Consider the following 14,550-nt stretch of genomic DNA (forward strand, 5'->3'; position numbering starts at 1 on the left):
AAAAAAAAAAAAAAAAAAAAAAAAAAAAAAAAAAAAAAAAATTAAAATTGAGATGAAATCAACCATTTTTAAATGTACAATTTAGTAGCATTTAGGACATTCACAATTCCCACCTTTATCTGGTTCTAAATACTTCATCACTCCAGAAAGAAACTCCTAATGTGATTCCACTTATATGAGGTAGCTAAAATAATCCAACTCATGGAAGCAGAGAGTAGACTGGTGGTGGCCAGCAGCTAGGTGGGGCGAAGGGGAGTGGTCGATTAATGGGTATAACATTTCAGTTATGCAAGGTAAGTTTTAGACATCTGCCATACAACATAGTGACTACAGTTGACAATACTGTATTGTACACTTGAAGATTTGTTAAGAAGATAGAGCATATGTTAGACTTACCACAGTAAAGTTTTTGGCCAGGCATGGTGACTCATGCCTGTAATCCCAGTACTTTGGGAGGCAGAGGCAGGTGGATCACCTGAGGTCAGGAGTTCAAGACCAGCCTGGCCAACATGGAGAAACCCCGTCTCTACTAAAAATACAAAAAAATTAGCCAGGCGTGATGGCGGTTGCCCGTAATCCCAGCTATTCAGGAGGCTGAGGCAGGAGAAACACTTGAACCTGGGAGTTGGAGGTTGCAGTGAGCCGAGATCGCACCATTGCAATCCACCCTGAGCGACAGAGTGAGACTCTTGTTCCCCCCCCACCCCAAAAAAAAGGTAAAAAGGTGGTGGGGAGAAAACGTCGTACCCATTAAGCAGTCATTCCCCATTTCCCCCTGCCCCCAATCCCCGTCTTCTTTCTACCTCTATGGATTTATCTCTTCTGGACATTTCATATGAATAGGTTCATACAGTAGTTGGCTTCTTTTACTAAGTGTAGTATTTTTGACATTTATCCACGTTGCAGCATGTGGTGGTTCTTCCTTTTCTTGGCTGAGTAGCATTCCATCGTAGGAAAACAACATCTTTTATCTCTTGCGCAGTTGGTGGACACTGGGTTGTTTCCACCTTTGGGCCCTTGTGAACAATGCTGCTGTGAACCTCCATGCACACGCATTTGCTTGGGGACCTGTTTCTCCCCCTCTTTCTTGCCTCCTACCACTCTCCCCAATACCATATTTTTCCAGACCAGAAATCCGCGTCCTGGCTGTGTGTGTGTTTAGGAAAGCGTCTGTGGAGGGAAACAGCTTGCCTCATGCTGCCCCTGCTTCGCGTCTACCCTTCTCCAGGCCTTTTTCGTCCGCCATTACCTCAGCTTTTGGTTAATCACATGTTGGGATTAATCCCATTTTGTCTTTGGGTAATTAACATGTGGTGTGCATGCCTTATCTCCACAGTGAGAGTCTTAAGGTCAAGGTCCCTCTTGGGGTTCTGTGTCCCCCACAGAGCCGGGCACAGTTTGGGGCAGCTAAGCAGTCCCCTAGTTGCTAGGCCCTTGCCTGCCCCGTGCCACCTGTCCACTGGTGACTAACCCTCTTGCTCCCTCCCTCTGTCCCCCTTGCAGATGATGTGCTGACTAAAGACGCGGGTGAGTGTGTGATCTGCCTGGAGGAGCTGCTGCAGGGGGACACGATAGCCAGGCTGCCCTGCTTGTGCATCTATCACAAAAGGTAGGGGAGGGGTCGGCAGGGTGGCTCAGTGCATCTCCCTCCCAGAGGGGCAGACCCCCATCTCCAGCCATTCTGTCTCCTTTGGTTATGGGATGACCTCTCCTCCCACCTCTGGCTCCAAGTGGGTAAGGGCAGAGTCCAGCACACAGATACCCACTGTGCCGGTAGGAAGGTGCGAACATCCCAAGCGCAGGGCAGAGTTGAGTTGCTGGAGGTATGCTCTGGTTTGAGGGTTTGGGGTTAGGAACTGATAGCGAGAACTGTAGAGCCTCACAGGTTGTAGGAGCTTAGGATCCCACTGGGAAGGTTGGTTCTCCATCTATCTCCCTGCCTTTTCTTCCTCTCTGGGCTCGTCTGCTTCACAGGGGGAGAATGTCAATCTGTGCGAGGAAGGCCAGGCAGAGAGTGTGCCACGGCCTTGCGCTGGCCTCCTCCCTAGAGGGCCAGGAGGCAGGAAGAGCCATTTCCTGAGGGGTACTGGGCGCAGTTATAAGTAGCAGGGCCCAGATTCGTCCTCAGGCTCCAGTGTAAGCCCCCTCCTTGTTTTCAGCTGGAAGGAAGACACCTTCTTGCCCATGACAGGAGGACACTGTGCTGCCTGTGGCCAGAACCTGCTGTCTGAGTCCTCAACCCCAGAGCTTCTTCCTGACACACAGGTCTTTCAAAGCCTGCCTCTCAGGGCCACTGCTGCACAGGGTGACAACTGGGCATGGCACACGGCGTGGCTGGTGCAGAGGAGGCTCAAGGCTGGCCTGGAAGAGATTCTTGGTCTAGTTGCTAGCGCAGAGCCTTGCAGCGTCCCTGAGAACATTAACCAGAACCAGAAAAGGAAATCTTTGGCCCTAGGGGAGAATTATGCAAATTATCTGTCTGGTTCCTGTCTTTGAAAATGCCCAGATGTTGGTTTACAAATCAGGAAGCTGTCTTGGGGCAAACTCTGTTCCCTCTTTGATGCAGAGAGCCTTTTTCTGTAAACACTGGAGACCAGGGCTTCACTGTCTGGCTCCCCTCCCTCCTCTTGCAGGAAGGACTAGATTCTGCTGCTGATCAGCTGATCTAGGCTGAGGGGTAGAGCTGGGGGCTCTCCTAAGAGGTCACCCACTGGGAGGGAGCCTCACAGCTGTTCTTTTGACCCAGGAAGGGGCTCTTTCAGGACCCTAGCACCCATAGCCATGGCCTTCCTGCCATGCCACTGTTTCCACTTCCTTGCCCTTGGAGTCTTGGAGACAGCTGACTAGCTGACCTGCGGGGTCCACCGCTCTCACCTTCTCCACGGTGGCTGCTGCCATCCTCCTGGGCTTTGTGCACAGAAAGCTTTGGTCCTTCTCAAGGTCGCCCTGCCCCTTCCTACTGTACCAGATCCCCCTGAGCCTGTACCCACCACTGCTGTCTCCGGCTGGGCCAAGACCAGTCTTGGTGTTCTCTCTTCTTCCTGCTTCAGAAAGTAGGGATATCTGGAGACATGACTGTGTTTCCCTGGGGTCCTTTCAGAAAAGACTTAGGAAGCTCCTGCTCAGGAAGCCGTCCCTTTGAAAGATCCCCTTCAAAACAGCCTGGGCAGCAGGTAACGCAGTTTCTCTTGCGGCCTCTCCCCACAGCTGCATAGACTCATGGTTTGAAGTGAACAGATCGTGTCCAGAACACCCTGCGGACTGACCTGCGGGCTTGCTTGCTGACTCCTCTCAAAGGTGAGCCCATGGGTAGGGGTGCTTCGGCCTTAAGGCTTGGGGTCAGGTCACTTTAGGGGCCCATAGGTGGCGGAATGGAGCTGCCCTTATGCCACCAAGAAGAAAGCAGGAGCAGAGGGAAGGAGCACCTTGTCAGTTAGCAGGTGGTTATCTGGAAATGATTTTCTCTGGGAAGGACAAGAGATACAAACCAACGTGGGCAGTTATGAAGAACAGGCTCAGAAGAGTTAGGATTCCTTGGGGAAAAGACCAGTGCAGTTTACGTTCCTAAAGAAAGTTCAGGAAGATCTTTCTTTTTGGGAATGTGCACAAGCAGGAAAAGGAGCCTGAGCGCTGGGTGTGTGTCTGGCTTGGCCTCATCCTCGCTCACCTCTGAGTCTGATGGGGATAATCTTGCTCCCTGCTGCCATGAGGACATTGCACTTACTAAACAGACAGCCATGGAGGCGGCGCATTGTTCCCTGCAAAGTGCTTGTCAGCGTTCACTTTACCGCTGGTTCTTCCCGCGTGGCTTCCAGATGAATCTGAGGCCTCCAGGGCAGACTCGACCCCTCCATCCCACAGTAGTGGGTGCTGACTCCACACATCCGTAGCTCACCGCTGAGTCTGGCCTCCCCAGGTCTCCCCTAGGGGTACACTGCTTGCTGCCGACCATCCTCCCTGACCCCATCTCACCTGTCCCTTCAAAGTTCTGGGCTGCCATTTTCCTTTTTCTGGTAAAAACAAAGTAGACAAAACCCCCATAAAAACCAAAAGCCCAACTCATCTCACAGCCAAAGGTTTTGGGGCCGCTCTTCTTCCTCCCTCCGTTTCTCTCTCTCTTGTTTTTGTTTTCTTTTGTTAGGTTTATTTTATTTATTCCAAGTAAACTCCCAGAACAGCTGATGATGTCAGACAAATCAGGGACATTTGCTCTTTTCACCTTCACCTCAAAAACTGATGACAAGGGGAGAAGAAAGAGCAAGGGGGAGAGAGGCAGGGGAGTAGAACCTGCCCAGGCGCATGGCTGCAAATTCCCCACGTGCTGTTTGGCTTCGGGGGTCCCGTGCAGACGCCCCAGCCCTGCCTGCCCTCTCGGGATGCAGCTGCCCTGGGATGCAGCTGCCAGCCCTCGGCCCGACGGAGCACGACTTACTTATTACGGTCCACACAGGGACAGACAGCCCCTGCTCCCAGGAGGAGGCTCACCGAACCCTGGGGCAGAGCTGAGCTTGGGACACCAGCGGGAACAGGGCACCCCTTCTGCACTGACTTCCAGATCATGGTTCTCCCTTCCTCCCTGAGGACACCAAATTGGATGAGAACAAGTTTGAAAGAAGAATGAATCAACTGCTATCCTTCCCCTCACCCCTCAGCCCAGGAGGGAAAGGGCATTTTCTTTTTCACCTTTGAAAGGCATTGTGGGTCTGTCTTTAAAGTGTTTACAAAAAAAAAAAATTATATAAAAAAAAGTCTAGTGTCGACTGGTGTTTTCCCTCGTGATGTTTACAGCTTGCTGTTTGCTGCCCAGCCATAACCCTCTCAGTGACAGACGAACACAGCCAAGCCCTCGCCGCCAGCCTTCGGACGGTGGGCGAGCACACAGTCTCTTCCCCTGCCCCAGCTGGCCCTCTCCACCACCAACTTCTCTACTTTGGGTTTAGTTTTTTTCTCTCTACTTTTCTGGCTTGGTTTTGCTCTTTTCTCCCCTTAAGAACCTAATATCTTGACTTCATTGCCAAAAAACAACCCATCGAGAACTTTTCTTCCCACTGATCCCATCTCTTTTCCCTTCTTTCCTCCTGGTTCCGGTCAGTTCAGAGGATTTAACAATCACAAGTGTCCTGCAAAAATGCCTGAACATTATTCTTAGGCCCTTGTGGATTTTTTTCTCCAGAAAACTTAAACAAAAAAAAGACTTACTAAGAAGTATGTACAGCTACCCCTGTTTTCAGGCACTATGTTTGAGAACATTTTAGCCATTGATGTTCACACGTGGCATCAGCCCATGCAAGATAGGTTTCTGTATTTATATATTAAAATACAAAAAAAAATTCATAAAATGTTTAAAAAAATGTTCAAAGCTTGGGAGAAAAGCTTTCTTCATTAGTCCAAGGTGTTTTGATATGGTATTAAAATGTCTAATAAAAGATGCACTGTGTGATTTTATTTTAATGAAGTGTTGTTATACAATCAAGAAATGGGGGCAAGGGCCTGCCCCTACTCCCTCACCTACCTCCTTAGCATTCCTTCAGGCTACTACTTGGGGCTCCAGGTATGTGAATTGGTCCTCAGACTGTCAGGCCTGGGTGGAGGGAGAGTGGCAAGTCAGGTGTACCTCCTATAAGCTTCCTGACCTCTTAAGCATCATGGAACCAATCTGCCCTCTGTGGAGTCATTGTGCTGGAACTCTGGAGAGCTCTGCAGGAGCCAAGATGTTGCAGCCACCAGCAGCTGCAAGGATGTGGGTTCTTCCAGGTGTGGGCCCAGCCCCGCTCCTTCCAGCCTCTGCTCCCCATTCCACGTTCCACTCGCCCTGCCTGTTGCTCAGTTTGCATCTCAGTGCTGACTCACGGGCATGCTTCATTGAGGCCCAGGAAGAGGCCCTGGTTTGGGGCTACGCCAGCTTGGAGCCCCTGAACCAGAACCAGCCGCTCAGGCTCACAGAAGTTGGCAAACTGTGGGCTGGGCAGGCAGCTTCAGGCAGGGAGCAGCAGTGCAGGCCTGGCCTGTGTCCCCGTGCCCAGCGGGCTCCCGGAGCAGCATTCCAGAGCCTCCTGCAGAGCCAGCAAGGGAAAGCTCTGGAGGGAGACGACTACACACCCTCTCTGCTCTGACCCTTCTCAGGCCCTCTTGATGTGCCGGACCATCTCCCTGCTGCCACAGCCCCTGGCTCTGCAGTCACCCTCCATCAGATGCTTCCAGAAGCACCTACTCTGCAAGGGCGTTCACAACAGGCCAGTGGGCAAACATGAGGCAGGGCCAGCGGAGAAACACTGAAGACTTGGTGGTTTGGAGCCTGGGCCTCAGCGCGGACCTGTCCGGGGTGAAGACCTTGGGGCTGTTGTGAGAGCTGGCGGCAGGAACATGGCTCTACACTGCATTCAGGCTCTCCTGCCTGGCAGGGTGATTGTGGGGAAACAGCTTCCTCTGAACTTCAGATGTTTCCCATGTGAAGCAGGGACAAAACCACGCAGCTCCGAGGCCACTGTGGGCCGGGGGAGTTGCCCTGCAGGTCCTGGCAGTCACAGCAGGCTCCCCATAGCTTTGTCACCACAAAGGGCACTGTTCTATTCACAGCACCTCCTGCTTCTGCCTGGCAACTGTGTCTCCCTGTGCTATATTTAATTCCACCAGCAAAGCTGGAGAGGCAGGGCCCAGCCCTGAAGGAGATCTCCTTGCCTGACCCCTGGACCTGGAAACGGAGGCTTCGTGTGCCCACCTTGGCAGCTTGAGTCCGCTGTTTTGGCAGTGCCATGGGTGAGCCAAGCAGCTGTGATTCGGGTGGGGCAGGGCTTTAGCCCACGCCGGGTGCTATTCCAAGCTCTAGGGGCTGGTGCTCACCCCCACCCCCAGCGACTTCATTCCTACCTGGCACGCTGCAGCCCCCTGTCGGCTGCAGTATCCTGAATTTGGACCCAGGTTGCCCACTCTTGGTGTGGGGGTGGGATTGAGGCTGTCGGGGCTTCCCAAGTGGAGCTCATGTTTGCCATACTCCATCCCGACAGCTCTCCAGAATCCCATGTTGCCGCTTTTCTGCCTTTCTGGGATGGGAGAGAATGTGAGGGAACTGGGGAGCAGATTCTACCCACTCTGCTAAGGGCCTAGCACACTTTATGAGGTTCCTGGATGTGAGCCCCTCACTAAGAACAACCATTCTCTAATAGCCATCTAACGGTACCGAGGTTCATGGGAGAATGTCCTCATTCTTAGGAGATAGATGCTGAATTATATAGGTGAATGCCTTCAAAAAATATGTAATTTAATTCCAAATGATTCCCCCCAAAATACACAAAGCAAATAAGGCCAAAATGTTCATTGTTGAATCTGCAGTGGCTGGTATTTCAGTGAACGGTGTACTTGTTCTTTCAACTTTTCTGTATGTTTGGAATTTTTCTTAATAAAAGATTGTGGGGAAACGGTCATTTGCTGAGCGCCTCCTAGTTGCCAGGCACTGGAGGGAGAGCCTGGCCCTTGCAGGATTTTCGCCTGCAAGAGTGGGTGGCTGGCTGGCTGGCTGGAAGGGGAGGGGCGAGAGGGCTGCCTCAGTGATGAGCACACATGTGCTGGGGTGTTTTGGGGAAAGGGCTGAGATTTGTCACCAATCAGCCCTTGGCACAGTCTCTACTCCCCACAAGGGCAGAGCGGGACAGAAACGTCACAGAGGAGTAGTCTCCAGGCTCAGGTCGGTGTCACTGCTGTTTGCTGGAGCCCAGTGTTAGCTTGGAGGAGGGGTTCCAAAAACTGAAGTTGGATTGAAGCGTCTCAGCACAGCTGCCTCTGCCCAAGGCCCAGCAGCCCGCCTGAGCACTGAACAGCTGATGGTAGGAGGAGCAGGTTGGAGGCCAGGGAGGCCATGGGGTGTGACATGCCCGTTTCCTAAGGACACTGAAGGCTGAAAGGGCAAGGAAGATGAGACAGCACTACAGGTTCCTGGGACCTGTCGGTGGGGTAGAGGACTTAGCCCAGCTTCCAGGCTGCCAGGCCTTCCCTGACCCTGGGACGTTTGCCCAGGGCTGAGAGCTGCAGGCCCTGAGCAGAAGTGATTCCTGAGTCTGGAGCAGATGCCGGTGGTACCTGAGCTTTGTGATGTCAGGTGCCCTCTAGTGGGCTTAGGGGGAACAACTGCCAAGGTCTCAAGACGGGCTCTAGCCCAAGACAGGGACAGGCCCTAGCCAGGGTGGACAGACCTTCAGGGCAAAACAGCTGGTAGTATGATGTATCACCCCAAGGAGAGGGGGTGCAAAAAGTTTCACCTCTGTTTCTAAAGACAGTAGCAGCTGCTGAGGAACACAATCTGTGTTCAGAGGCCCAGTTGGGGACCCCATCCTAAGTGACATCTGCCATGGGCAGGTCCTCAGGTCTGAGGTGGAATAACCGGGACAGGGACCTGGGTTCTGTTCCTGCAGGAGATCACTGGCTCAGGTGTGCTTGCCACATCTTCCGAAGCCTGAATACCACCCCCTCCCCAGGCTACAAGACGTCAGAGAACAGATCCAAAACAAAGAGGTCACTGGCCAAAGGACACAGAGACCCTTAGTTGCAGGCGGGTTTCAGGTTGATTTCAGATTTATTTGAGGAGGCGCCAACAAGAAGAACTATCAGCATGGTATGGGAGGTTGCTTCCCATACCAGGAAAGGAGTGTTCTGTCACTACATGAAAGGGGAAGGACAGGAGGCTGAGGCAGGAGAATTGCCTGAACCCAGGAGGCGGAGGTTGCAGTGAGCCGAGATCGCGCCATTGCACTCCAGCCTGGGCAACAAGAGCGAAACTCCGTCTCAAAAAAAAAAAAAGAAAGGGGAAGGGTCCCCCGCAGTGGGAGGCCTCTGGGGAGAGGTCGTCAGTCTTGAGTGGACACAGACCATCTCTTCCATCCAGGACAGGATGCGTATAAACAGAGGAAGCAGCTTTGCCGGGAACCACCCTGGGTCATTTACTGAGCCAAGGGCTCCTGGGGCCAGCCAGAAGTCTGGGGATTAACCCGGTGCCCAGGCTTCTCTGGGCTCGCTGGCAGGATGACAGCATCAGCTACTGTCTATCCCTAGCAGGGGCTGTAGCATGAAGAAAAGTCCCAGAACAGAGGCTCCATAGTCTGGGAACCCATGGGCTAAGTGCTCAGAGCTGCTCACAGCACTTTGCCCGGGTTCATGAGGCCTCGGGGATCCAGCACTGCCTTGAGCTGCCGCATAGTCTCCATACCCACGGCGCCCACCTCCTCCTGTAGCAGCTGTCGCTTGCCCAGCCCGATGCCATGCTCTCCCGTGCACGTTCCATGGAGGGCCAGTGCCCGCCTGAGGGCAGGGAGGAGACATCCTCAGTGGGTCGCCTTTCGGCTGCCCTCAGCTCTCCTCATCCCTGGCTTTTCTCCTACCTGCCCAGCTGTTCTGCAAAAGCCTTGACCCTGCCCAGTTCCTCGGCGTCATCAGGGTTAACCAGCAGGATGCAGTGGAAGTTGCCGTCACCCACATGTCCAACAATGCTTCCTGGGGGCCCAGAGGACAGAGCTATTCTCCAGCCCAGCCCCCCTTCTACCTCCTGCTGGCCCAGGCTCTGGTCAGCCCCAACACCTTCCCACCTCTCCCCAGCAGCAGGGAGGACAGAACCTTTGAGTCCCGAGGCATTCAGATCCTCCTTGGTCTGCACCACGATCTCCGGCAGCCGGGAGATGGGCACACACACGTCCGTGGAGTAGCCCTGGTCAAAGGGGAGGCCTGTGAGTCACCCCTGTCTGCCTGGGGGTAGAGGGTCACCGTGGTCAAGGCTGAGGATGGGTCTCGGGGCACTGGGCCTCAGCTCCCGGCCTCACACAAGGAAATGTCCTGCTCTTCTCTAGGCCTCAGCCCTCACCTCCCCGCAACACAACGAAGGAGACCACTGACCCAGGTGTGCTTGCCACACCTCCCTGCAGAGGCTGTCCACACTCCCCCATGGCTCCTACCCCGACCCCCAGGCTACTGAGCTGCTTGGAGCCCAGACTTCCCTTCCCCAAGTTAGGCTGACATCCTCCTCTGTTTCATCTCTTCCTCCAGGAAGCCATCCCTGTTTACAACTCCCAAGAGCATTCCCATTCCCACAACCTGGCTCACAGAAAGGGCTTCTGAGGGCTTAGCAGACAACTGTTCTTTCCCTGTAGATGGTATCTGAACATCTGGGTGGGGTGTTCTGCAGCCCCCGGTTCTAGCACTTGCTCAGCCAGGCCCAGCCCCCTTGTGGGGGCTCAGCCTGCTGCTCTGTGCACTAAGATGGTGGGTTGAGGAAAGGTTTGTGGGCCCCAGCTGCAGCCCAGCCCCAGCTTACCTTGCAGCCTGGCCGCAGGGCCAGGGCTGCGTACCAGGCATTATGCCGTGCTGCCCAAAGCTGGCTCCGCTCCTCGGCCTCCTTGGCCCAGGAGAAGTCAGAGGCTCCGTTCTGCTGGACTATCTCCTCTGCAGTTGGGGGAGGAGGGCTGACACAGGGCCGTAGCGGCCGCCCACCCCACTGCCCCACGCTACCCCAGCATACCTGTGCACTGCAGCTGCTCCTCCAGTGCCTGCTGGGAGCCATGGAACTCCAGGAAGAGTGTGGGCGCCACTGAGCAATTCAGCTTGCTGTACCTGTTGCAGGCATCCATCATGACTTCATCCAGGAACTCTGGATCCAGGGAGAGGGCAGGCCAGGTGAGGCCTGGCCCTCCCAGGGGGCCTCTTCCATGGAGCCCACCCTGACTGCCCCAGTCCTCAGCTCACCAATGCGGGCCACGGGCACTGCCGCCTGGAGGATGTGTACAGTGCTGTCCACAGCAGCCTGGACACTGGGGAACGCACACGTGGCAGCCACCGTGGCCTCAGGGGCAGGGTGCAGGCGCAGGGTGGTGGCTGTGATGAGGCCCAGCGTCCCCTCCGAGCCCACGAAGAGCCCCGTGAGATTGTAGCCGGCTGCACTCTTCCTAGGTCCCAGGGACACACAAGGTGAGTGCTAGGCCAAGTGATGAGGGATTTCTGGTCAGAGCCCAGGCTGGAACCCAGGACACCGACCCCAGGCAATGAGATCTGGGCTGGCCTCCCTCGGGCCCAGATTCCCTGGCCCAGTGCTTTCTGCCCCACAAACCAGCCTCACGCAGGGAGAGCAAACCCATGTCCCACCCACTTTGGCCCAGGTGACCGGGCTTCAGAGCCTGTGGAAGCCCAGCCCGCCAAACCAGGTGGCCCGCAGGAGGCGCCTTTCACAGCCCGGCCTCTGCAGGGCAGCCCCGCAGCAGTGCCCAGGGCCCCGGCAGAGGGCGCTCACCGGAAGTGCCGGCCTGGGCCCGCCGTGTGCAGCAGCCGCCCGTCCGGCAGCACCACCTCCAGGTTGAGCACGTTTTCCCGCATGGTGCCGTAGCGGACCGCGTTGGTGCCCGAAGCCGCGGTGGCCGCCATGCCGCAGAGAGAGGCGTCGGCGCCTGGGTCTGGAGAGCGGCGTGCAGGAGAAGGCAGCCTCAGGGACTGGAGGCCCTTTCCCTCGGGCTGGAGGAGGAAGGTCCCCTGAACCCCAGACGCAGCCCTGCTTCCAAGGTATCCTCAGGGCCCCAAGGTCCGCGAGTCCTACCCACGGGAAACCAGAGGCCGCTGTCCCGCAGGTGGGTGTTAAGGGCTTTGCGGGTGACGCCGGGCTCCACCACCACAGAGAAGTCCTCCAGGTTCAGCTCCAGGATCTGGTCCATCTGCGTCAGGTTAACGCAGACGCCGCCCTAGTGGGGACGGGTGCTAAGACGACTGCGGACCTGGGTCTCTGACCTGGCCACGGCCCCCGGGCCACACCCCGCGGGTGACCCCCAGCAGCCAGACCAGAACCCCAGAGGCAGGCAGCCCGAGGGCGGGAGCGGACCCAAGGAGCCACGTGTGGTGGGGGAGGCAGCCACAGGTGTGCCAAGGTGTGATGGGACCAGCCCCGGGGCGGGCAGGGGAGCCCCACCCACTGTACCTGCACAGCGCAGACGCCACCCTCCAGCCCGGTGCCGGTGCCGAATGGGATGATGGGCACACCTTGGCCGTAGCACAGGGCTGCCACTCGGCTGACCTGCTCCACGTTCTGGGGCCACACTACAGCATCCGGAGGTTGGCACCTAGAACCAGACCCTCAGCCATTTAGGGGGGCGTGGCGCCCTCTGGTCCCGAGGCTACAGTGAGCAAGGGGCAGAGAACACGCCAGAGCACCCCAAAACAGGTGACTGAGGAGGAAGGCAACCCAGGGCCCTCGCTCCCAGCTGCGGTTGAATCCGGACGACAGGGGAGGGGGCCCGCGTGTGTGCTCCCCCACACCTGTGCACCGACTCATCCCGCCCGTGCATCTCTCGGACCGCAGTGGCAGTGGACACGTGGGAGCCTCCCACCACGGCCTTCAGAGCCTCCACGAAGTCCCTGCAGAGCTCACCCTGTAGGGGAGAAACACACTGCCAGGGTCCCCCGAAAAACACCTAGGGCCACAGCCCTGCCCCAATGTCAGAGGGAAGGGCTGGGGACTGGTGGGCCTCCCCTCCCACCCCTCACCGACACCATCCTTGCCAGGTTTTAAACAAACCCGCTATCCAGAAATGCCCCTTTTCCAAACAGAACCATTGGGGGGTCAAAGTTTCCCCTCAGAAGAAACACCACCAGAATTTAAAAAAAAAAAAAAATTTTTTTTTTAAAATAAAAACAGTGTCTATGTTGCCCAGGATGGTTTCTAACTCCTGGGATCAAGCGATCCACCTGCCTTGGCCTCCCAAAGTCCTGGGGTTACAGGCGTGAGCCACAGTGCCCAGCCGGACAAATAAAAATAAAAACCAGAATTCACTCTGCAAAATAGGCTATTGACCAGGTTCCTTCAACAGCCAGCCCTGCCTGAGTGGGCTGGAAAGGTCCCTCGATTCTTTCTTTCCCCAGGGCCAACTAAGCACTGCCCTAGCCACAAGGGACTCAGAGCTTGATAAGGGAATGGCAGGGAGGAAAAGCTTTCACTGTCCCCTCCCCACTCTGCCTTGGCTGGGGGCTTCTGGAGCCCTTCAGGGGGTTTCTTCCCATTTTGCAGATGAGAAATGGAGGCCAAATTAAGGACAGAGCCCAGCCTGGAACCCAGGTCCTCTCCTTCAGGGTGTTCTTCCACGGGTTTGCTTTACTCCACAGCCACCCAGGAGCACCCATTTGACTCCACAGCCCCACTCATGGTAGCAGTGGGGCCTCAGCTCACCCTACACCCCCATTTGCCACAGGGTCAGCCCAGTGCCCTTTTGCCCAAGGTCAGGTCACTTGGTGCTGGGGCGTCACAGAGCCTGGGAAACTTGGGATCAGACTCCTTGCTCCCCTCTCCCCACCCCGTCCCTCCAGGGCACTTCTCTTCTCTCCCCCTACCTTTGCCTTCTGGGAGCAGTAGCTCCTCCAGGGGAACAGCCCCCAGGTCGAAGCCCTGAGCAATTGGGCCATAGCCAGTCACCAGTCAGAGGGTGTGAGCACTGGCCAAAGGGTATGAGCACTGGGTCGGGTGGGCAGGGTGACCAACCAGTCAGCCACTGTGGCGGCAGCTGCCGCAGCCAGCCCATTAGCTGGGCCAGGGGTGGGGCCTGCTTAAGGTGGCACAGGCTTTAAGGTGGCCCCTGCAGGCTTTGCAGGGATTTTTGTGGGCACAGAGGTGATACTTCTAAAGGAGAGGTGAGGCTCACTGGACATTTTGGGAAACTGTCAGGCAAAAGTAAAATTCTATTTTTTTTCTATTTTATTTATTTATTTTTCATTATGCATCTCTCAATCCCAGCAAAAATAAAATTCTAAGCCTCCCAGCCAACTGAATGGACCTTCCTCTCAACCAAGGGCGTTCCAAAGTAAACCTGAAAAATTAACTCAGGCTGTGATGGGAAGGGGTTTAGGACATGCCTCATTATCCCTTCCTCCCTTTGGAACCCAGACACAACAGACCAGCATTAAAACATTAAAACAGAGATCTTAAAACATTCTGATCTTAAGACATAAAACAGACTCTTTGTAGCAGTGATACCAAATTCCAACCTGATCCTAGCATGACACATCAGATAGCAGGCCCTGAAAGAAATCGATGTATTTTACCCCCAATATATATTCCTTTGACATTTTTTAAATGGCCCTGAAAAGCCGTCTCTTGTGGGGGAAATCTAGAATCTGTAGAGAATCCCCTCCCCTTTCCAGGCTTTATCTCAATCTAGGGGAGATTTAACTAAGTCTGGAACGTTTTAAGGCCTTATAAGAGACATTTACCATCTATTTTATATAGTAAGAACCTTAACCCAGACACTTCTATTGATTCCATGTTGTCTTTTAATTTTTAATTTAAAAAAATTTTTGTTATACACTAAAATTCCAAGTCTTTGGATAATAACTTAATTCTTTTAACCAACTGAAAATCAGAAAAAAAAAAATTTTTTTTTTTAAACAGATTCTTGCTCTGTTGCCCAGGCAGTGCCTGACCTCTGCTCACTACAGCCTCCATCTCCCTGTTCAAGCTGTTCTCATGCCTTAGCCTCCTGAGTAGCTGGAATTACAGGTGTGCTACCATACCCAGCTAATTTTCTTTTTTTTTTTTTTTTT

General features: G+C 54.6%; 2 protein-coding genes across 5 annotated transcripts in view; one reads left to right on the top strand and one right to left on the bottom strand.

The window, feature by feature from the left end:
* ZNRF1 (zinc and ring finger 1) overlaps window positions 1–7,421 on the top strand; it is a 124,371-nt gene extending 116,950 nt beyond the window's left edge. Inside the window, exons 3-5 of one of the 3 annotated variants that reach the window (XM_037739268.1) lie at window positions 1,504–1,609; window positions 3,208–3,297; window positions 6,124–7,421. In XM_037739268.1, the coding sequence (XP_037595196.1) occupies window positions 1,504–1,609; window positions 3,208–3,265 (164 nt within the window). In that variant the 3' untranslated portion in view covers window positions 3,266–3,297; window positions 6,124–7,421. Of the gene's footprint in view, window positions 1–1,503; window positions 1,610–3,207; window positions 3,298–4,141; window positions 5,427–6,123 lie in introns of those variants that run through there. The other 2 variants (XM_017530573.2, XM_017530572.2) reach the window with 2 other exon arrangements.
* Window positions 7,422–8,802: 1,381 nt separating this feature from the next.
* On the bottom strand, window positions 8,803–13,547 carry LDHD (lactate dehydrogenase D). Of its 2 annotated transcripts, XM_017530571.2 has the most exons (11): window positions 13,345–13,504; window positions 12,277–12,389; window positions 11,939–12,080; window positions 11,564–11,705; window positions 11,264–11,423; window positions 10,723–10,922; window positions 10,499–10,627; window positions 10,295–10,422; window positions 9,601–9,691; window positions 9,369–9,480; window positions 9,123–9,288 (listed from the first exon to the last, which is right to left on the bottom strand). In XM_017530571.2, the coding sequence occupies exons 1-11, from the start codon at window positions 13,414–13,416 to the stop codon at window positions 9,123–9,125; spliced, it is 1,455 nt and encodes a 484-aa protein (XP_017386060.1). In that variant the 5' UTR covers window positions 13,417–13,504. The 2 variants fall into 2 exon arrangements, with proteins under 2 accessions (XP_017386058.1, XP_017386060.1); XM_017530569.2 differs by lacking the exon at window positions 12,277–12,389 and having other exon boundaries at window positions 8,803–9,288; window positions 13,345–13,547.
* Between the last annotated feature and the right edge of the window lie 1,003 nt (window positions 13,548–14,550).

Source organism: Cebus imitator, unplaced genomic scaffold (assembly GCF_001604975.1).
Source record: "Cebus imitator isolate Cc_AM_T3 unplaced genomic scaffold, Cebus_imitator-1.0 Scaffold66, whole genome shotgun sequence".
Lineage (NCBI taxonomy): Eukaryota > Metazoa > Chordata > Mammalia > Primates > Cebidae > Cebus > Cebus imitator.

Bases quoted from the DNA above. Each gene is read 5' to 3' on its own strand.
- LDHD (XM_017530569.2), bottom strand. From the start codon at position 13,532: ATGGGCTGGCTGCGGCAGCTGCCGCCACAGTGGCTGACTGGTTGGTCA. The intron at 11,424-11,563 runs GTAGGACTCGCG...GCCGCTCTCCAG, and splicing joins CGGCCTCTGGTTTCCCGTGG to ACCCAGGCGCCGACGCCTCT. The intron at 10,423-10,498 runs GTATGCTGGGGT...CCCCAACTGCAG, and splicing joins GGAGCAGCTGCAGTGCACAG to AGGAGATAGTCCAGCAGAAC.